The sequence below is a fragment of the Vulpes lagopus genome, chromosome 21 (assembly GCF_018345385.1).
Source record: "Vulpes lagopus strain Blue_001 chromosome 21, ASM1834538v1, whole genome shotgun sequence".
NCBI lineage: Eukaryota > Metazoa > Chordata > Mammalia > Carnivora > Canidae > Vulpes > Vulpes lagopus.
The window spans coordinates 42,201,122-42,223,621 of record NC_054844.1 but is presented as its reverse complement, the minus strand read 5'-3'; the positions used below and the strand labels follow the sequence as shown (position 1 = coordinate 42,223,621).

General features: G+C 52.3%; 1 protein-coding gene across 6 annotated transcripts in view; it reads left to right on the top strand.

Annotated features, from left to right (window-relative positions):
• Nucleotides 1-22,500, top strand: part of GALNT6 (polypeptide N-acetylgalactosaminyltransferase 6) — a 36,476-nt gene that overhangs the window by 2,259 nt on the left and 11,717 nt on the right. For 2 of the 6 annotated variants that reach the window (XM_041736461.1, XM_041736463.1), the window contains exons 2-6: nucleotides 1,778-2,029; nucleotides 4,400-4,522; nucleotides 9,617-10,210; nucleotides 11,640-11,812; nucleotides 22,114-22,263. In XM_041736461.1, the coding sequence (XP_041592395.1) occupies nucleotides 9,720-10,210; nucleotides 11,640-11,812; nucleotides 22,114-22,263 (814 nt within the window). In that variant the 5' untranslated portion in view covers nucleotides 1,778-2,029; nucleotides 4,400-4,522; nucleotides 9,617-9,719. Of the gene's footprint in view, nucleotides 1-1,723; nucleotides 2,030-4,305; nucleotides 4,523-5,986; nucleotides 6,069-9,616; nucleotides 10,211-11,639; nucleotides 11,813-22,113; nucleotides 22,264-22,500 lie in introns of those variants that run through there. The other 4 variants (XM_041736465.1, XM_041736462.1, XM_041736464.1 and 1 more) reach the window with 4 other exon arrangements.

The following is a 22,500-nucleotide window of genomic DNA, read 5'->3' as shown; positions in this document are numbered from 1 at the left end:
AGCGAGGGTTTGAATAAATGAGAGGTCAAGTGCGGGGCACTGCCTGTCTCTGTGTTGAGTTCAATGCTCTAATTGTGCTGTGAAAAGGGCTCGCAGAGTGAACAAGGTTGGGTTCGGTCTGGGGAGGGGAAGGCCTGTTAGAAGACTCTTTTGTGGCACCTGAGAGCCCCAGGGGGGCGGGTACCCTGGGCAACCTGGTCCTGGGCCCTAGGTAGGCTTGAAGGAAGGAAGAAACCCAATCCTTACCCTCAGCTCTACCTATAACAGAGAACAAAGGACGGACAGACCAAGGCAGTAGAGTAGCATGACCAAATTCTTCAGGGCTGTTGGGGTGCTACGGGGCTGAGGAGGCCAGGTGGGTCGGCCCGGAAAAGCATTCTGGAGGCTGAAGAGTGAGGACCAGGAAATTTGAGGACTGGGAAGGACAAAGCCAACAGGGTCTAGGCTACCCGAGTCTAGGCCTGTTGGTTCTCTCCCTCTCCCTCTCTCAGCAAATCTAATGGGGCAGTCCCACAAGGGGGAAGCGTGGGCAGTGGATCGTAGATACACCGCGACCCTGGGGGCAGTATGATGGCCCTTAGTCTAGGAAGGATTCTTGGAGAAGGAGAGTCAGAGGAAGAATTCGGAAGAGAAAAGAATGCAGCTGGTTTAGCGAGACTATGAGGGGGAAAGGTAGGCCAGGGAGGGTTGGGAAGCCTTCCTCCCGGGCCCTGGTTCTGCTCCTGGCAACGTGCTAAAGGAGTCAGAAGACAGCGTTTCAGATTGTGGAAGGGAGAGCGGCCGAGGCAAAGGAGGCGGCCCCAGCTTCTGCTGATCCTCCAGATGTTGGGAGATAAGGATGCAGCCTCCGGAGGCGGTGACGCCTTGGAGAGAGAGGAAGAGGAGGATCCGAGGCCGGGAATGAATCAGCGGGCCCTGGGAGTGGGCGTGACAGGCCTTGGAGTGGGGCAGGGCTGCCTCCAGGACTCCCAGGCGGCTGGCAGCACCCCGGAAATTGGGAAGGCCCCCCAGCTTAGGGGTGGGGCAGGGTGAGTGTGGGTGGTCCTGGGCGCCGGTCCTCCCGGGAGCCCCCTGTGGGGTGAGGAGAGAAGGGGGAAAGCCCCAGTTCTGCTGACTCCCCTCACCTCCCCCTCATCACACCTGGGGTCCAGCCCAAGCCTTCCGGAATACCCTTGGGGCTGGCCCCCCCTCCCCCCCCTCCTCCCCCCTCCCCATGGAGGAGCCGCAGGTTCCAGGCTGCCTTCAAGACCAGTTGCACATCCCCGCCCCGCCCGGGGGCCTGGAGGTCCTCCAGTGAAAGCCCTGGGAGCTCCGAACTCTGCTCGGGCCGGGCCGTATTATTTTGATTTTCAGTGGCTTTCGCAGCCTTGGAAGAAATTACCAGACATTTCCCAGCCGCCTGGCCTGCCCTGTTGTAGGTACACCTGTGAGCAAATTTGGGTTGAGTTTTTCCGTGGAATATCCGTGTTTGGGTAACCTAGGATTACTAGATTGTTCGGCAGACAAAATGAACCTAGATCCCCGGGGGGGATAACTTGAGAGACTGGCTACAGAAATAACTTTTCAGTGCATCTTTCTGGGAAAACGCCGCAGGACGGCAGCCTGAGTCTCGGTGGAAAGCTGAAAGGTCTTGAAGGTGTAATTAAGGGGAAAGTGAAAATCTCCCAGCATTCTGTAATCAAAAGGGTCAGAGGGTGGGAGGAGGGAGGGGTTTGCAGGAGAGAATTTGCTACTCACTAGAACAGAGGAAGTGAAATGAGTGTTGTGTGTGATGCAGAAGTGCTGGTGACAAAGAAAGACTCCTCTGGCCCCAGAGGGCCTCTGGGTGCCCTCCCCCACCAGCAGCCTTGAAATCGACCTGTCCCCTTCCCAACATGATGTCTGGCTCCGCACACCTGCGCCCTGGGTGAGAACGGCGACAGTCATCACTTTTGGAAGAACCTGTAATTGAGCCGTAGTCTGAGTAACTTGAGCAAACATCCCTGTGGTGGTGTCGACTGCTTCCTTCCTGGCTGCCACGTCCCCGGAGGTGAGCAGCTTAGCTGATAAACAGAAAGAAACATTGTTACAAAAAAGGCCACCTGGCCAGCAAGGGCGTGTTCTCGGTGGCTGACTCTGGTTTTCACAAGAGCTGAAACTTCGCCTGCGACTTATAATTTTGTCACTGTTATAATTTTGTCACTGTTAGAGCGTCTGTCGTCCTAGATAGGATTTGGGGGAGGGCCGGGGCGGGGCGGGGAGGGGGCTGTATGACAGTGGAGTGGTGGGTGGTGGCGGGGAGATTTGGGAAGACTCTCAAGAGCCTAACCCAGTCCTCAGGCCCTCCCCGGGGACCTCCAAGAGGGAGGTAAGAGTGTGGGGACAGAGCAGTGGCCTGGGAGTCGGGAGACTGGCATCTACTCCTAATGATGTAATTCTGGAATATAGGTATGACACACACACCCCACCCAGGAGTGGGGGGCCAGGGCTCTGCGGGGTGTCCACTGGTGCTTCGTGCCCAGCTTGCCTTCTGCTCCCCCATCACCAAGAGCCACTAGCCCTGCGATACTAGAGAAGTCACCTAACCACCCCGGCCTCTCCCGTAAGGGGAGGGCGCTGGACTCACAGACCCAGAGTGGCGCGCTGATGCACGAACAACAGAATATCGTGCAACCCCGGGGCTTGCTGTGTGTAAGCGCGTTCAAGATCTTGTCCAGTGAAGCCAGGGCGTACCCTTGGAGCCCGGGACAGCTCGCTCTCGCCCCTCGGGCCTCATCTCATTTAACAAGAGTTCATGGAATAGCTCTTCCCTGAAAAACTTGGGTGAGATTTTGCAAGTGATAGAGAAGGTGAGAACGAGCTGCCCCTCTGGCCAGGTGGTCCCAACCGTGTAAGAGAGAGAACAGACTCCTCGGACACACCTGCAGGGAAGCCCAGACGCAGAAGGGGCCCGACAGGAGAGACATGAATTCTGCTGGGAGATCCCAGGGGGCTTCTGGAAGGAGGCGGGGATATAAAGGGGAGGGACTACACTGCATCACTGGCTTTCAGACTTCGAAGTTTATTTATTTGTTTTTAAAGATTTTATTTATTTATTCACAAAAGACAGAGAGAGAGGCAGAGACCTAAGCAGAGGGAGAGAGAAGTAGGCTCCAAGAGGGGAGCCTGTTGAAGGACTTGATCCCAAGATCCCAGGATCACAACCTGAGCCAAAGGCAGACACTCAACCACCGAGCCACCCAGGTGTCCCAAGTTTTATGAATTTTAAATAACGAAATTTTCATTTTAATTGTATATCACAATATGTTTATCATCTCCACTGAGCGAGGACAAGCGTTAAAATAAAAATTTATTTATCATCTTCACTGAGCGAGGACAAGCATTAAAATAAAAATTTGTTATTCAGAATTCATAAAAGTCAGGTAAAAGAAGTCTTAATAAGACTTTCAGATGATGTTTTTAAGTCTGTAGCATTTACACTTCTGAAGTTGTTAAAGCTTGAAACTGCTACGACTTTTGATCTTATGCTCTACGTACGTATATGTAATAACTGACCTGATATTTCAGCAAAACAATACTTACCCGTACTGTTTGCGATACACTTTGGTATTTTCTTTTTTGTTCTATTCTATTCTGATCTTTTAAAGAACGTTTTTCATGCTGATTTGGAGCACTTTAAATTTATTCCACAATCCCACAATGGGTTGTAATCAGTGGTTGGAGAGACGCTGGGCTGGGTGAAACCTCAGTGAGAGAACATAAGTTTGTGCTCTGGCTCGTGCGTGGGGCCGGAGAAGCAGGTCCCATTTGTTCAATCTAGGAAAGCTTCCTGGAACAAGAGGTTTGCTGGTGTCCTCTTGGTACCGAACCCAAGGTGGTTCCATATGGGGCAATCCCAAGGGTGGCTGGAGGAAAAAGAGTCGGGAATGAATGCTCAGCAGTAGCAGGAGGGGAGTGGATGAGGGCCATGCACACGTTTGCCCGAGGTCCTGGAGGCCGGGTGGGGGAGCTGTACACGACATTGGGCGGAGGACCCTGTGAACTCGACCACGTACTACCACCTACGGTAGGGGCTGCTCCTTTTCCAGGCTGGTGGAGGGCTGACTCCCCACCCTTGCTAACCACACTTCTGGGAAACTCCCACGCAGAGGTCAGGAGTCCTTAATCCCAAAGTCTTCTGGCTTCCATCCCATCCTGCGTCCCTTCTCCCGGACTCTTGCCTATGGCCCACATGCTGAGCAAACAGAGACCTAGTCCCTACTGCCACGGCTAATCACAGGTGTCTCGTTTCATTTCAGGATGTGGTTAGTACCTTGAGGAACTGCAGACTCCAAAGAGCAAGGCTTAGACAGGCAGGCTGGATTGAGAGAGCAGACGCCTGGGAAGGACTCAGTTTAACCCTACGTCTCTCTCTCCCCAGGGGAAATAAAAGGAGCAAAGGTGAAGCCCACTGCAAAGGACCACGAGGCAATGCCAGGACGAGGGAATTGGAGTGACCTGGGTGATTCTGAGTGAACCAATCAGGGAGGCCATCCTAGCGGAGGTGAGTCTTGAGCACCTGGAAGCAGCTGGTGACTAAGCTGTTACCAGGTCTTTGTTTCCCACTGTGCTCCCTCTTTCTTGTTGGAGTGGGAAGGTAGACAGGAAGCATCAGGGAAGGTGCAGGGGGGTTCGACACTGCCCTGGCAAACACTTCCCCACTTTTCGGGCCCTGTTGTTTGTGCTTAGCTGGGGCAGTTCCAGAATTGAGGAAGTGTCTGGCTCAACCCTTTGGGCTGGCCCAGCATAGCTCAACCTCTGGGGCGAAAATCTACCTCTACACTGAATCCCCATTCCCTCCTCGAAGCCTTCTTTAAGCCCAAAGAGACACCTGCCTCTCTCAACTTAGCACTTACCGTCTGTACTATTACTAAGTTTTAATTTTATTAATTTTTGAATAGGTAATGTAGTCAGGGTTCAAAGTACAGAAGGGTGTTCAGTGAAAGCTCTTTTTCCTGCTCCTGTCTCCTCCCTGGAACATGTGCTACCTGGACCCAGTGCTAGCAGTTCTTATTCTCCAACTAGATCTTAAAATCCTTTGGGGTCGGGGCGCCTGGGTGGCTCGGTCAGTTGAGCATCTGCCTTCGGCTCAGGTCATGATCCTGGGGGCCTGGGATGGAGCCCCGCATCCGGCTCCCTGCTCAGCCAGGAGTCTGCTTCTCCCTCTCCTCCTGCACCTGTGCTATCTCAGTCACTATCTGTTTCTCTCTCTCAAATAAATAAAATTTTTTAAAACATATAAAAAAATTTTTTGATGCAAAAAATCTAAAAATAAATAAAAGATAAAATAAATCCCTTGGGGAGAGCAATTCTCTCCTGTCCCTCTGCGTCCCTGTGTCCCGGCTAGGGCAAATTCACCCATCCCGTCACCCAGGAGTGTTTTCCTGGCACCATGTGCTCCGTCCTCATCCACAGCCCAACCTTCCTGGGTCTGACCGCCCCCTCCCCAGGCCCTGTCCTCTGGCCATCAGCTGTTGACCAGATCCATCTCCTGGACACCCTCCACTAGCTGTCGTACTGTTTTCCTGTAATGCTAGCTAATCTTTTCTTTTCCTTTTTTTTAAGATTTTGTGTATTTATTCAGGAGAGACACAGAGAGGCCGAGACACAGGCAGAGGGAGAAGCAGGCTCCCAGCAGGGAGCCTGATGCCGGACTGATCCTGGATCCCAGGATCACACCCTGGGCCAAAGGCAGCAGCTCAACTGCTGAGCCCCCCAGGCATCCCTCTGGCTAATCTTTTCTTGCTCCCATGCCTCAGGTCAAGGGCAATCTCCAGGCCCACCGTCAGCTATCCTCTGCACCCCACGCTCCCTCCCACCCAACTACCAGCAGAGCCCTGCCTGACCCAGCCATCTGCTGCCTCCAGGCCTTAGTCTGAGCCCTTCCCTCTGCCTGGAATGTGCTCACCTGGTCTGGCCGGGCCTCCAGGAGTCCGCGCTGAGCCCAGGCCCCTCCCTCCCTCCACAGACCCCGCCCTCTCCGACTTGCTGAGTTTCCTGCCTCCCCTCCTGGGGCATCGGGGCTGCCTGACTCCCTGGGTGATCGCCAGGTAAAATCTGACTTCCCAGCTCCACTAGACTTCAATTAAAAAAAAAAAGAAAAGAAAAGAAAAAAAAACCACACGCAAGAAAATCTGACTTTCCCAATTGACCATATGCAATTTGAAGGGTGGGTTTGTGTGTCTCTGTCTCCTGCATTGTGATGAGGAAGACAGCTTCGTTTTTCTGAGCTGCTGCCTCGGCATTTTACGGTATGATAACCCTACACACATCCAGAGCCTGGACATTTAGTTGAGCGCTTGAGTTTAGAATACCTGCCGAAAGTTCTGGCTTTGCTTGTAGCGGGGCACCTTTTAAAATAACCACCTAGGGGGCCTCTGCGTGGCTTAGCGGTTGAGCGCCTGCCTTCGGCCCAGGGCGTGATCCTAGAGTTCCAGGATCGAGTCCCACGTCGGGCTCCCTGCCTGGAGCCTGCTTCTCCCTCTGCCTGTGTCTCTGCCTCCCTCTCTGTCTGTGTCTCTCATGGATGAATAAATAACATCTTTAAAAAAAAGAAAAAAGCACCTAGGGGGCACCTGGGTGGCTCAGTCCGTTAAGCGTCTGTTTTCGGCTCAGGTCAAGATCTCGGGGTCCTGGGATCGAGCCCTGTTCCCTGCTCGGCAGGGAGTCTGCTTCTCCCTCTGCCTCTGCCCCTCCTCATGCTCACGCCCCCTCTCTGGCTTGCTCTCTCAAATCAATCAAATCAAATCAATCTTTAACATAAAATAACCACTTAGAGTTAAGCCTGAGAAAAGTTGCTGACCTCTGTCCCAGTCTCCTTTAAGTGTAGGTCCTAGCTGTCTATCTCTGTCTCCTGCCTGCTGGTGGCCCGGCTCCCAGGACTGCCCTCCGCCCCCCCCACCCGGTCACTGCGCCCCCTTGCTTCTGAGATCCATAGGTAATAATAAATCTTGGGCCTCCGCTTCCTTTGTGTGGGTGTGTTGAAACTGGGCATTCGGTCAGAATGACCCCATGGGTTTCACTTCCCCAAAACGGGACGTCGGAGGCCGCCGGAACTACCTGGCAATGCCATGCGGGTGGCTTGCGCCTCCTGATTCAGCAGGTCATAATCTGAATATTCGTAATTCAGTACATAAGCTCGCCCTTAACACACCCATGGGCAGAGTACCTGGCAGGTAGCAGGTATTCAGTCAACGCAGAGCGAACACACTTCCTCTCCCGTCTCCCAGACAACTGCTGATACAAAAAGTTGCTCAAAGAGATTTCGTTTCATTTGATTTTGATGATGCTGTTGAATCCGCTGTTATAACAGAAAACCACCTGTCTGGCCCTGCTGCCTCTTGAGATCATGACGGACGCCTGTTCCCCAGATCCGAGTGACTCCAGACACCAGGCTCCTCTCCGCAGGCAGGAAGGGGCTTGTGTGTTTAAACAACAGCATTAAGTAGCTCAACTGGCATTAACGTTAAACAAGACATGCCATGGGGGATGAATGTGGCTTTGGCCAAGGACCAGGTACTCAAGGATAATTGCTGGGAAGCTGAGCAGGGATTTATTAGTTATGATAGTAGAAATAATTGATGGCATTTATTGAGGGCTTACTATGTCCCGGGCACTCGGCTGAGTATTTTGCGTGCATTATCTCTGATTTCATTCTCACTGCAACCCTGTGCATTAGGTATTAGTTACCTTCACCTTTTAAATGAAGAAATTGAGCCTTAGAGAGATGAACTACTTTATCTCAGGGTCACGTAGATGCTAATCATGGAAACTGATGCTTTTTGAGAACTCACCGTGTACAGAGACTACTAAACTTTTTCCATGAATTGTTTCACCGAACTGTAATCCTTACAACACCCCAGAAGGGAGGTGCTGTTATTACTAGAAGGGGCACAACTGGGATTTGTACCCAGGTCTCTTGCCACCAACATCTAGCGTGTAACCGATGAACCTTATGCTTCCAGAGTTCTCCACAGAAGTTTTGCAAGTACTCATCCTTTGAGCCATGGGACTATGTGCCTGAGGGTGGAAGCTGATGAACATGTGATCCCATGTCTGTCTGAGATGTTGTTGTAGAAACTTAGGGTTTTTTAAATTAAATATGAGTAGGGCAGCCCCGGTGGCTCAGCGGTTTAGCGCCGCCTTCAGCCCAGGGCCTGATCCTGGAGCCCTGGGATCGAGTCCCACGTCAGGCTCCCTGCATGGAGCCTGCTTCTCTCTCTGCCTCTCTCTCTCTCTCTCTCTCTGTCCTCTGTCTCTCATGAATAAATAAATAAAATATTTTTAAAATAATAATAAATTAAATATGAGTAGATACAGAAGAAATATGTAAGGGTGTAGAGAATAACAGTTCCACCAGCAACCACCATCCACTTAAGAAAAAATACTTTCATATCTATTGTGTGCCTCTATTCCCATACATTTTCCTCCCTCTTCAGAAATTTAGGTTTTATTATTCCTTCAGGGGGTTTTTTCCTTCATTTTTCTTTATAGCTTTGCCACATATTCTTTTTTTTTTTTTTTAAGATTTTATTTATTTGAGAGAGAGCAAGAGCACGTGCACAGAGGGAGAGGGAGAAGCAGACTACCCATTGAGCAGGGAGCCCGATGCAGGACTCGATCCCAAGACCCTGGGATCGTGACCTGAGCTGAAGCCAGACATTTAACCCACTGAGCCACCCAGGTACCCCACCACATAATCATTTTTGTGTTCATAAACAGTATATTTATTTTAAAAAACAGTATATTTATTAGTTTTACAGGTTTTCCAATTTTCTATAAATGGATTCGTACTCTATGTATCTTTCTGCAACCTGCTGTCTGGTCTCAGCAATTACCCCACACAGCTAGCTCCTTGTAGAAGTGGCTCGTTCTTTGTCACTGCTGTCGAGGACTCCGTGCTGTGGGTATTTCATACTTGTTCATTCTGTGGATGGACATGGGATTGTTTCCAATTTTTGCCATTTTAGTTAGCGCTGCTAGAAACCTTCCTGTATATGCTCATATGCGCAGGAGTTCAGCGGGGGTATAAAACTCATAGAATTGCAGCATCATGGGGTGTGTATGGTTTTTTTCTTCTTCTTACCAATTTTTTTAAAAGATTTATTTATTTATGAGTTGAGAGAGATAAAGGAGAAGGGCAGAGGGAGAGAGAGAGAATCTCAAGCAGACTCACCACTGAGCGTGGAGCCTGACATGGGGCTCGATCTCATGACCCTGAGATCAGGACCTGAGCCAAAAACCAAGAGTCAGAGGCTTAAGCAACTGAGCCCCACTGGGTGCCCCTGGGTGTGTACAGTTTACATTTTGCTTGATAATGCCAAATTGTTTCCCAAAGTGTTGCGTCGATTAAACCTCTTCATGCAGGGTTTCGGCGTTGGGTAATCCTAGATCCATAGTGTCACAATCTTAGAGCAGGAAAGAAACACTGAGACTGGTTTCCTTGTTTTACAGATAGAGGAAATTTAGGCACAGAAAAGTTAGGCGACCGGGCCAAGGTGTTGTCACCACTCATCAGCAGAGCCCCAACTCAAGTCCCCTGGCTCCCTCCACACCTCTGCCTTGGCTCATTTCTCTCTCTCATCTCTTCCCTTCCCAGGCTGAGGCCCCAAGGCGTGACCACCACAACACATCAAGCTACTTCCAAGGCCAGGCCCCGCATGCAGAGCTGACCCAGCCAGGGTCCCCGTCGGCTCCCGAGGATGCGGCTCCTCCGCAGACGCCACATGCCCCTGCGCCTGGCCATGGTGGGCAGTGCCTTTGTGCTCTTCCTCTTCATCCTGCACAGGGATGTAAGCAGCACGGAACAGGCCACAGAGAAACCGTGGCTGAGGTCTTTGGTGAGCCAGAAAGATCACGTCCTGGACCTCATGCTGGGAGCCGTGAACAACCTTAGAGATTCGATGCCCAAGCTCCAGATCAGGGCTCCGGAGCCCCAGGAGACCTCGGTCTCCACAAACCAGTCCTGTCTTCCTGGCTTCTATACGCCAGCTGAGCTGAAGCCCTTCTGGGAACGGCCACCACAGGACCCCAACAGCCCTGGGGCAGATGGGAAGGCATTCCAGAAGGACAAGTGGACCCACCAGGAGACCCAGGAGAAGGAAGAAGGCTATAAGAAGCACTGCTTCAATGCCTTTGCCAGCGATCGGATCTCCCTGCAGAGGGCGCTGGGGCCAGACACCCGACCCCCCGAGTAAGTAGCCCCCGCGTCCTGGGGTGAGGCCAGGGCTCTGCCAAAGAGGGGGTGCTATGGTCATGGCCATGGGCCAAATGCCAGGTAAAGAGCTGATGCTCATTTTAGGATACGGCAGGGCTTTGCTCTAAGCCCTCCCTTCTTTGCCTGACCTTATCCTCGGGGTTGGTGTCATGGTCAGGCCCGGGGCCCAGGGAGACTGTGGCAGTAAAATGACAAATTATGAAACTATGCTTGTGAAGGTGACAGGATACAGAAGGAGGAGCTCAGGGCTTGGGAGCAGGCCCTGGCAGGAGAGCACCTGGGAGGCCTTGCCCTCCGCGGAGCCTGTGGGACTCTGCTGCTGAGCTGCTGAGCAAGAGACATTTCCTGACAACGGCCTGGAAGGCCAGGACTATCCCCACGCTCCCGGGCTCCTCAAAAAGGAGCTCCCACAGGAGCACGAGTTCATCCCGCCTCTATTTGAAGCCCTTTGTCCTTACTCTCTTGGGCCGCGAACCAGCACCCGGACGTCTGAGCCACCTCACCCCGAGGCCGGCCGTGCTGTGCTGCCCCTGTCCTCGGTGTGTCCTCAGGGATTTGTCTTTCCCAACTCCAGAGTTCCACCCTTTCTGGCCTTTCCTCACGTGGTCGCCCCCTTCCCCGAGCTCGTGATTCCTTCCGTAGGGCTGTGAACCCAAGGGCCAAGGATGGGAGCCCTGGAGGGTGGGGCCTCTCGGATTCTCAGGAGCTCCTGGGGGGCATCGGGCATGAGGGCAGCCAGTGAGGAAGCTGGGGGTCCCTTCTGGAGGATCCATAAGAGGTCTCTCTGACGGCAGAGGGATGGTAGAAAGGTGTCAGGCCCCATGATTCCCTGAGGTCTGGGACTCACGCTCTCTCCCCCCTGGCCAAGGTGGAGCGTCAAGAGCGTGGCGGCGTGGACATGGCCAGCATAGCTGCGTAGACGAAGACAGAGAAAAGGTCGCAGGAAATTGTGTGTGATGGTAGCATCGGGTTACAGGGAATTCGTGAGGAATGCATTAGAGAAGCACTGTAAATTGTCAAGAAAAGAGCCTTTTTCTCTCCTCGACTAAGGAAATTGTGGTCACTTTTCCCAGATGTCAAATTTGCCCTTTATTACTTCCTCCTCGGGGACCTCGGGACTGGATGACCCTTGATGCAGGAGGCACATGACTGAGGAAGGGAGGGAGGCAGCCCTGGGAACGTGCAGAGCAGATGAGGGAAGTGGGGGGGCACTGAGCCGGCCATGGGGGGCACATGGAGCAGGTCCCCAGGACCTGTGCAGAGGCCCAGGTAGGTGGGAAGCCAGAGTGAGGCAGGCGTGGGCAGCAGAGAGCAGAGGATGGTTGTGGCAACCTGTGGGTGAGCCTCGCCGCCCCTGGAGCCCCCAGGCACCTGGAGAGCCACCTGTACGTTTGCATCCTTCCAGATGTGTCGACCAGAAGTTCCGCCGCTGCCCTCCGCTGCCCACCACCAGCGTCGTCATTGTGTTTCACAACGAGGCCTGGTCCACGCTGCTGCGAACGGTGTACAGCGTCCTACACACCACCCCTGCCATCCTGCTGAAGGAGATCATACTGGTGGATGACGCCAGCACTGATGGTGAGGTTGGAGGGGGCCCTGCGGAGGGGGCCGGTGTGCCCCCCGGCCTCTGGGAGAGGGCGGGCTCCCTGGGGGAGCAGCGAGCCTCACACCCGCTTCCTGGCACCCCTGCTCACCAGGAACGCCAGGAGCCGGCGAAGGCAGGTGCAGGTGATGGGGAGGAAGGCAGGGGGCGGGGGCAGGCGGTAGACCACATTCCCAGAGCCTGAATTGTATCCCCGCCTCGGCCTGTGAACTCCGAGAAAGCTCTGCATTTCTGACTTCTAAGACCCTTAGAGCTGCCAAGCCCAACCCTAAGCCAGAAACGCTGGGCGAAGTCAGGGCAGTGGGTGGAGACAGGGCGCCCCCCCCACCCACTCTTCTACTCTTGAAAGAATCTACCCCCAGGCCCTCTTTGCATAATTGGTGAGAGGTAAGTGAGGTCGCTGCCCAGACTTCCACCCTTTAAGGAAATGCCACTAACATCGACTGAGTAGGCTGCCTGGCATTGACCTCGGGGTCATGGGGGATACACTGGCATTGACCTCGGCATGAGGGATACACTGACAAATGGGACGGACCTGACCCGAGAAGGCCAACAACCCACGTAGGTCAGAGGCCGCTTGCAACACCAGTCACAGCCGCGTGGCCCAGAGCACACCCCCAGCAAACATGAAAGAGCTCGGACCTGAGGAATTCAGATCCTAGCTCTGACGCTTCCCAGCTCTGTGACCTTGGGCAAGATGCTTACCCTCTCTGATCTTCAGTTTCCTTTTCCAAAGATGAAGAGGACCGACTCCCTCACGTGCCGGTCCAGGGATCAGAGAAGGGGGATAAGTGAGATCATTCAGGCGCCACAGGGAACTTAGCACGAGTCGAGCTCCATAGGCAGTAGCTGCAGGGTATTCTTTGTGTGGGAGCAACGCGCCCCAAGGTGTCATCTCCGAGGGAATGGCATAAGCAGAGTCCTGGGGACGTAGGTGTGGCTGCGAAAAATTCTGAGGTTTGATGTGCCTGAAGCTTAGGCCTCTTGTAGGAAATGACACTAAAACGATGTTGAATTGAAATTCAAATTCAAATTCGTGCCAGACTAAAAGTATTTGTTTGAGACAAAAGAACAAGGCGTCGTCTCATTGACTGGTGTTTAAGCTGGAGAATGACCTTGTCTTAGAAGGGATGGCAGCTTTGGGGGAGGGTCAGCGTCAGGAAGGGAGGCAGGGGACCCCCCACTCCAGAGAGGAAGGTCTTAAGAGTCACCTGAGAGTGGGATGAGGGGCCAGCACGAGGACGGGGGCTGTGGGACCAGTGTGTCCTCATTAGGCTTGGCGTCTCCCCCTGCAGCACATGGCATCTGTGGCTCCCCTGGTTTGGCCCCCAGGGCCTCTTCTCCTGGGCAGGAACTGATCCCACACGGCCCAGGGTACACCCTGGGGCCACTCGGGTTTTCTGTTCTCTCCTTGCCTTGTTGCCCAGTCTCCCTCCTGCCCTAGAGTAAGGCTGATGCCAACAAACGGAATGGGGGGGGGTGGAGGGAGGGGGAAGGGAGGGAGGCAGGGGGAGGAGGAGCTGAGTGTGAGCACTCTTCCGGTGTTCGCATTTCCCCGGGAGGACAGACACCCAGCAGCAGCCCTTAACAAAAGCAAGGGCAGACGGGTATCAGGGGTGCAATGGTAGGGCCTAGCGGACAAGGAGCTGGGGATTGGTCTTCCTGGAGGAAGGAACGAAGACTTTAGCCGAGATGGGGGGGTGTCGGGGGGTCCTGCAGGGAATCTCAGTTGCAATGGGATGGCTGCACCGAGAGCAAGTGTATCACCTGCCCCTCCTCTCAAACTGGGATCTCTGGAGACCCTTCTCTCCCAGGCCTTGCGCACCCATCCTGCAGAGGCCGCTTGCCTTGAATCACATGTGGTGGAAGTTGCCGTCCAGAATTTTGTGCATCCGCAAGGGACAGCTCTTCCCACCAGGCAGCGCAAGTGACATACCGGCCGGCTGGCACGGGCAGCTCGGGCATGGCAGTGTGTGCCCGGTGGGCGGGCTTCTCCGAAGGGCCTGTCCCCCGGTCGGGCCACCAGACACGCGCTCCCATTCTCTCTGGCTGTCTTAGAGCCCGTTCCAGGAACCCGGAATCCCCCGCCTGCAAAACGTAAAGCAGTTGTTTTCTTTTTCCTTTGCACCCGCCTCCGTGAGAACCTGTTAAGAGCTGAGCCCCCCGGAGAGGAGCAGAGGGTCGCCACGTCAGTGTGTGCAGGGCCGCGTGTAACGCCAGGCGATTTACAGACCCTCCGATAACGACCCCCCACCCCCCCACCCCCCGCGGGCTCTCGGGCTCCAGAGACACTGGCAGCAGCGTTCAGGTCAGTGGGGAAAAGGGAAAACCTCAGATCTGTGCTCAGAAATCTCCACGGTCCACGGCAGGATAGAGTTTCCCGCCCGCCCGACGGCTTGATCCGATCAACGGGCTCGGGTCACGCGCACGGACCAGGCCCGTGTCTCTGCAGAAACACGGCGACCGTGCCCTCCTGCCCTCCCCTGGCGCCGCCCGCAGGTACACGCGTGTGACACCGGGCTGGGGGCGCCGGGGCCTGGTGCCAGGCCGGGGAGCTGTTTCTTCCCCACTTTGGAGTCCGAAGCCCGGGCACGGATTTCCTTCCAGGTCCGCTCGGGTCTGGCACACTCCGCAGGCTTCTTGAAAGCGGCCCTGGAGGCCCATGGGTGCGCCGTGCCCCCAACAGGGCACCCCTGTGCAGAAAGCCCTGTCCCGCCCCTTGGGGAGGCTTGAGGAGGAGATAACCTAGGCCTCCACCCCGTGGGGATTTGCTAGATGGATGGGAGGTCATCAGACACACCAGGGCCGGGAGCCTTAGGACGTGAGCAAGCCCCGAGAGAGAGGAGTGAGGAGTTGGCGTTGGCCAGCGCGGGGTACAGTAGGAAGGGGAGCCCCACCGTCGGGGAAACACATGGTGACAGCCGGGGCGGAGGCGTTTGGAGAGCACTTTGGACTAGCTCAGGCTTCCCCCCACTTCCATCCCCCCTTGCTGCGCGGAAGTGGAGCAGCCGGGCCTCTCAGGGCCTCCGAGACTCCCAAGTCCTGCAGGTCGGGAGTCGTTTCAAAGCCTCCAATTGTAGCTGGATCACAACTTCCAGTGTGTTTCTCAACCGGTAAAGTCGCTTTGTCACCTCTGTCTCCTACCTCTGTCCTGGTTTATGATACCAGAAGGCCTCTCTATAGGAAGTCTGTGTCCTGGATTCTCCGGGGACGTTTCCACGTCGCCGTTTTCTTCTGTTCCTGCCCGTAGAGAAATTCCGCTTCCACCTGTTAATTTTGTCTGCTGCTCTACTGCTTCCACCTGGAAATGGAAAGCGGCCGACAATGAATCTTGATTCTAATCAGGTCTGAAGATATGGCCCCATGTCCCCCTGTTCTTTCTGGACCGGTGACTTGCAGTGTGCCCCCAAGGGGTGTCGTACTTGCTTATTTCTCCTTTTATCCTTCCAAATGGATTAATCAAGAAAAATTTCCCCGTTGCAGCTAGACTCAAGGCTGGATAGAACACAGATGGGCATGAAAATAGAATACAAACAAACAAAACAGGAAGGATGAATGAGGAAGTCCTGATTACAAGAAAGGCTTTCTGTTGTTGTTTTCTAGATTTTTCAGAAGCTGAGAAGAGTGGGACAGCCCACAAGAGAAGAGTAAACAAAGCCAGGCATTCTCTGATTTGCTTAATAAGTATTTTTCTTAGTTACCTCCCAGGTAGCACACCCTGTGCCAGGCCATGGGGGTACAGCAGTGAACAGGTTGGGCAAGGTCTCCATCTTCTTAGAGCTTACTTTTCCTTTTTAAAAATATTTTATTTATTACCTGAGAGAGAAAGAGAGATAGTGAGAGAGAACAGGAGCAGAGGGGGGAGGGAGAGGCAGGCTCCCCGCTGAGCAAGGAGCCCGATGTGGAGCCCCATCCCAGGACCCCAGGATCATGACCTGAGCCGAAAGCAGACGCTCAACCAGCTGAGCCACCAGGCACCCCTACAGCTTACTTTTTTAATGGGAAAGGCAGAAAACAAATACTTGCAGGAAATAAGTGCTCTGAAAAATTAGAGGAAAAAGAAGAAGAAAAAAAAAAAAGAATGCAGGGTGGTGGGCCAGGGAATAATCCGGGAGCTCTTTGAGTCAAGGTAGCCAGGAAAGGCTCCTCTGACTGGTCCCCCTGCAAGGGCAATGGCCTTGCAAAGGCCCTGAAGCTATGTGTGCCAATGGTCAAAGGGAGTTTAAGGGGGTAACCCGGGGGGCCCAGTGGTTTGTTTTTGTTTTGTTTTGTTTTGTTTTTTGGCCCAGCAGTTTAGCACCACCTTCAGCCTAGGGTGTGATCCTGGAGACCCGGGATCAAATCCCACGTCCGGCTCCCCGCGTGGAGCCTGCTTCTCCCTCTGCCTGTGCCTGTGCCTCTGTCTCTCTCTGTCTCTCTCATGAATAAATAAAATCTTTAAAGAAAAAGCTTAAGAGGTGACTCACAAAACTGAGTCACAAGACCTTTGTGAGCAATGATCAGTGTTTGGATTGTGTGTGCGTGTGTGGTAAAATATGCATATCATAACATTTACCATCTTAACCATTTTTAAGTGCACCACTCAGTGGCATTTAATACCTTCTTATTGTGAAACCATCGCCACCATCCATCACCAGAACTCCTTCCTCTTCCCAAACTGAAATTCTGTCCCCTTTAAACAACGGTTCCCTCCGCCCTCCTTCCCCCAACCCTGTCAACCAGCATTATATTTTCTGCCTCTGTCAACTTGACTACTCTGAGTACCTTGTAGAAGAGCAATGATTCGGTATTTGTCCTTTCGTTCCCGGTTTATTCCACTTAGCATCATGTCTTCAAGGTTCGTCCGTGTCTTAGCACGCGTCAAGATTTCCTTCCTTTTTGAATTTTTGATTGAAGTGTAGTTGACGTACAATATTGTGTTAGTTCCAGGCACATAATGTAGTGATTGGACAGTTATATACATCATGAAATGCCTGCCATTGTCACCAAAGATGACAATATTACTACATATTGTGGTATATATTCCTCATGCTGTGCGTTTCGTCTCCATGACTTGTCCTTGAACTAAAAGTTTGTACCTCTTTTTTTTTAAGATTTTTTTAAATTTATGAGATGAGAGACACAGAGAGAGAGAGAGAGAGAGAGAGAGAGAGACACAGGCAGAGGGAGGAGCAGGCTCCATGCAGGAAGCCCGACGCAGGACTCAATCCCCGGGACTCCAGGATCACACCCTGAGCCAAAGGCAGACACTAAACTACTGAGCCACCCAGGGATCCCCCAAGTTTGTACCTCTTAATCCCCTTCATCTATTCACCTATCCCTCTACTCCCTCCCCTTTGGCGACCACTAGTTTGTTCTCAATATTTATGACTCTTTCTCTCTCTTTTTTTATTTTTTTTAAGATTTTATTTATTTATTCATAGAGACACAGAGAGAGAGAGGCAGAGACACAGGCAGAGGGAGAAGCAGGCATCATACAGAGAGCCTGACGTGGGACTCGATCCAGGGTCTCCAGGATCACGCCCTGGGCTGCAGGTGGTGCTAAACCGCTGGGCCACCGGGGCTGCCCTCTCTCTCTTTTTTAAAAGATTTTATTTACTTATTCATGAGAGAGGCAGAGACCCAGGCAGAGGGAGAAGCAGGCTCCATGCAGGGAGCCCGACATGGGACTCGATCCCTGGTCTCCAGGATCACACCCTGGGCCGAAGGTAGACGCTCAACCGCTGAGCCACCCAGGCGTCCCAACTCTTTCTCTTTTTGTTGTTGTTTGTTTTAGTTTTTAGATTCCACGTGTGAGTGGTGTGCGTAGGTAGTTTAGTCCGTTGAGCCTCCGAATCTTGGTTTTAGTTCAGGTCATGATCTCAGGGTCCTGGGATCGAGTCCCGCATCGGGCTGTGCGCTCAGTGCAGAGTCTGCTTCTCCCTCTTCCTCTGCTCCTCCCCTCGCTCATGCTCACTCTCTCTATCTCTAAAACAAATAGATAAATTGCATCTTTAGATTCCACATATGAGTGACATCATACAATATTTGTCATTCTCTGACTTATTTAACGTTTTACCTCTAGGTCCATCTATGTTGTCACAGACGCCAAGATTTCATTACTTTTGATGGCTGAGCAATATTCCTTGTGTGTATATACCACACCTGTGTGCCTTCATCAACCAGTGGACACTTGGGTTCCTTTCATATGTCGGTGGTTGTGCATCATGCTGCAGTACACATAGGGGTGCATGTATCTTTTCAAATTAGCATTTTTGTTTTCTTCAGGTAAATACCCAGAAGTGGAATTAATGGATTATCTGGTACTTCTTTTTTTAGTTTCCTGAGGAACCTCCATTCTGTTTTCCATGATGGCTGCACCAATGTCTGGTCCCACCAACAGTGCACAGGGTTCCCTTTTCTCCACATCGTCACCAACACTTATTTCTTGTCTTTTTGATACTCGCCATTCTGACTCGTATCAGGTGATATGTCATTGTGATTTTGATTTGCATTTCCCTGATGATGAGTGATGTTAAGCATCTTTTTTTTTCATGTGTCTGTAGGTCATCTGTCTGTCTTCTTTGGAAAAGAAGATGCCCATTTTTTTTTTTAAGATTTTATTTATTTATTCATGAGAGACAGAGAGGGGCAGAGACACAGGCAGAGGGAGAAGCAGGCTCCATGCGAGGAGCCCGACATGGGACTCAATCCCAGGACTCCAGGATCACGCCCTGGGCCGAGGGCAGACACTCAACCACTGAGCCACCCAGGTGTCCCCTCTGCCCACTTTTTAATCAGATTATTTGGTTTTCGGTGTTGAGTTGTATGACTTCTTTATATATTTTGGATATTAGTTCTTTACCAGATATATCATTTGCAAATATCTTCTCCCTTTCAGGGAGTTTCCTTTTTATTTTGTTGATAGTTTCCTTTTCTGTGCAGAAGCTTTGTAGTTTAATGTAGTCCCAATTGTTTATTTTTGCTTTTGTTTCCCTGGGGAAATATGCCTAGGGAGACATATCCAGAAAAATATTGCTGAAGGTGAAGTTCAAGAGATTACCGCCTATTTTTTTTTAGGAATTTTATGATTTCAGGTCTTACGTTTGGGACTTCAATCCATTTTTATTTCATTTTTGTGTAAGGTGTAAGAAAGCGATCCAGTTTCATTATTTTGCATATGGCTGTCCAGTTTTCCCAATACCATTTATTGAAGAGACAGGTGTTTTCTTTCTGCATTGTATAATTGTGCCCCCTTGTCATAGGCTGACTATATAAGCTTGGGTTTATTTCTGGGCTCTGTATTCTGTTCCATTGATCTATGTGTTTATTTTTGTGCTTTAAACACACTAGCTTGCAGTTTGAAATCTGGAATTTTGCTACCTCTGTCTTTGTTATTCTTTCTCAAGATTGGTTTGGCTATTTGGGATCGGTGGTGTGCCATGCAAATTTTAGAATCATTTGTTCTAGTTCTGCAGAAAGTACTACTGGCATTTTGGTGGGGACTGCATTGAATCTCTAGGTTGCTCTGGGTGGTATGGACTTTTTTAAAAAAGATTTTATTTATTTATTCATGAGAAACAGACAGAGATGTAGAGACACAGGCAGAGGGAGAGGCAGGCTCCACGCAGGGAGCCCGACGTGGGACTCGATCCCCGATCTCCAGGATCACACACTGGGCCGAAGGCGGTGCTAAACCGCTGAGCCACCCGGGCTGCCCATAGTATGGACATTTTAACAATATTCACTCTTCCAATCCAAAGGTGGTGTATCTTTCTATTTACTTGTGTCATCTGCCATTTGTTTCAACAATGTCTTATAGGTTTCAGAATATAGGTCTTTCACCTCTTTGGTTAAGTTTATTCCTAGATATTTTATTCTTTTTTTTTTTTCAAAAAAGAGCTTATTTATTTGAGAGAGCATGAGCATCAGTACTGGCCGATGGGCTGATTGTGATGGGTGAGAAAAGGGAAGGATGCAGCATGACTCCTGGGTTAAAGCAGCCGGAGGGATGCTGGGACCACGTACTGAAGCCGGAGGACGAGACGAGGCAGGTTGGCAGGCAGTCTGTAGTTGCGTTTTGGGCGTGTTAGGTTTGTGGTTCTGTTCCACACCCAAGTGAAGATGGCAAGGCCAGTAGAAAAGCCCTAGGAGCCATCTGCGTATGGATGTGACTTCACACTGTGGGACTGAGTGATGCATGTGTATTAGAGGTTCCCAGGAGTCTCATAGACCCCAGTCAGGAGGAATGGAACTGTGTTGGGCTGGTGGGTTGTTGAACCTGAGTTAGAAGGATAACGCCTGGGGACATTAGAGAGTATGGATGGGTTTGCGTGTGTCTCCACACTCTGCTGTTCTCATCTCCGGGGCATATGTCCAGTGGATCCAGGGGTGTGACAGGAAGGACAGCCATTAACTGAGGGGAGTTGTCTCACTCCCCTAGAAGGGCCTGAGGCTCATGCTCAGAATCCCCAGGTCCAGCCTGACCCCCTGAGACTGGAAGGAAGGCGTGGGAGAAGGGCTTTGTATTGCTTAGCACCCCCTGGGGTTCACAGCTCAGCGCTTCTCAGTCTCTTACCACAAAACCCACTTCCTATGATGCTTTGTCCTTAGGTTATCTCCACCACCATGAATTTCCTCTGAGCACAGTTAAGCTAGTTCTCAGGGGAAACATGAACCTCATGCTGAGAAGGTGAGGCTCCTGGTTGGCGCTCCCCCCTCCTCCTCCCTTTTAGAGCCAGTACTTGGGACTGTGGTTGGATTATGAATCCAGAACCTTCCTCGGGGCACGACCAGGCTGGTCCCTGCCCTGGGTGATGTCTGGCAACCGGGCAGTGTGTTAGCACGTGTTAACTAAGTGCTGGACTGAAGCTGCCAAATGAGGCTGATTTTGACTCCTAAACATCAGAGATTATGCCCAGATTTCAGAACATTTTAATCTTTGTAGAAAAGATTAAGTAAGAAAGTCAACACGCAAGAACCTGGTTCAATGACTGGCACATGGTAGGTGCTCAAGCATTTGGGCATAGCATGTGGGTATGTGGGGGCGGGGAGAGAGAGAGGAAAATCAATCACACACCCCCAAAATTGATTGATTTGAGGCCCTACATCTTGTTAACACTGCCTTTGGAGCAGGGCCTATGCACTGGGCTGATCCCACAGCCCCAAACAGGGCGGCCCCACTCACCTGTGGCACCTGCCCTCACCACCTCTTCTGAAACTGTAGGCAACCCAATTCTGCACAGTCAGGAACAGAACAGCGGCACGGATACACCATACAGCAGTTAAAAACCAGAAGTAAGACTTGGAATATGTTTCAAGATGGATTGTTTCAGAATAGAGCTGTTCGGAAAGCCCTGAGGATTTCAGAATGAGTAACAGGGTCATGAAGTAAGCCCCTGCTCAGAAGGAGCTGGAGATCTCAGCAGAGCTATCCCTCCCCCCACATTCGGGACGGTTGTGCCCGTGGCAGGCTCCCCCCGCCCTGCACTGCCGCTGGCAGGTCACCGATCACCTACCTGCAGTCGCCACTTCTGGGCAGCAGGCTCACCACTGTGCCCGGCACGGGGCGGACACTTGGTACATGCTTTATTTAATCTATTTTATTTTTTAAGATTTTATTTATTTATTTGAGAGAGAGAAGGAGCGTGCACAAGCAGGGCAGGGAGGAGCAGAGGGAGACTGGGAGAAGCAGGGAGCCCAACACGGGGCTGGATCCAGGGACCCCGGGATCATGACCTGAGCCGAAGGCAGACGCTCAACCGACTGAGCCACCCCGGAGCCCCACGTTTTTTTAATTTAGTAAAAAAGCTGCTCCGTCTCTTTTCATCTTCTTAAAGATTTCTCCATGCGGAGGAGTTAATAAAGAGGATTAGAGCACGACTTCTTGCTGCTGACCAGCAAGCCAGGAATCACCATTTGCGTGTGTGTGCCTGTCCGGGAGGCGGGGAGTCCCAGCTCCTGAGAGATGATGCCACCACCCCGGGTGCGGAAGGGACAGGAGACTGGGTCACGGTTCCGAAAGATGGTAGCTAAGAAGAGGCAGAGACCAAGGGGCCGCTGAGAGCCTTTGGTGGCAGTTTATACTTAATTTTGAGACTAGAGGAACCCAACCCCAGGTCCTGGCCCGGCTTAGAGGGGTTCCTGGGTAGATGGGCCCAGGGTGGGCGCAGCAGAGCAGTCTCCCGGCGCGGGGGGCCCGGCTGGCAGGGGGCCACACATGGGCCTGCACGCTGGGTGCTCCCGGCAGGTTGGCGACAAAGTGATGAGCTGGCACCAATGCCACTGTCCCTTCCAGAATACTTAAAGGAGCAGCTGGAGCAGTACGTGAAGAAGCTGCAGGTGGTGAGGGTGGTGCGGCAGGAGGAGCGGAAGGGCTTGATCACCGCCCGGCTGCTGGGGGCCAGCGTGGCGCAGGCGCAGGTGCTCACCTTCCTGGATGCCCACTGTGAGTACGAGACCAGCCCGCACCCAGGAGGCCTGAGGGTGCCTCACGGGACCCCTGCTGCTCTGGGGCTCGGGGTGGCTTGGGACTCACTCCAGCTTCTCATGCCCTCTGCTCATCCCTATCCCAGGGATGTTTGATCAGCAGATGCACAAGGCCCTAAAGTAATTGGCACCCCGCAGTCACAGGGCGTGTGCTCTGGAGCCTAGATTACGCCCCCCCTCCCTTGCTTGCTCTGTA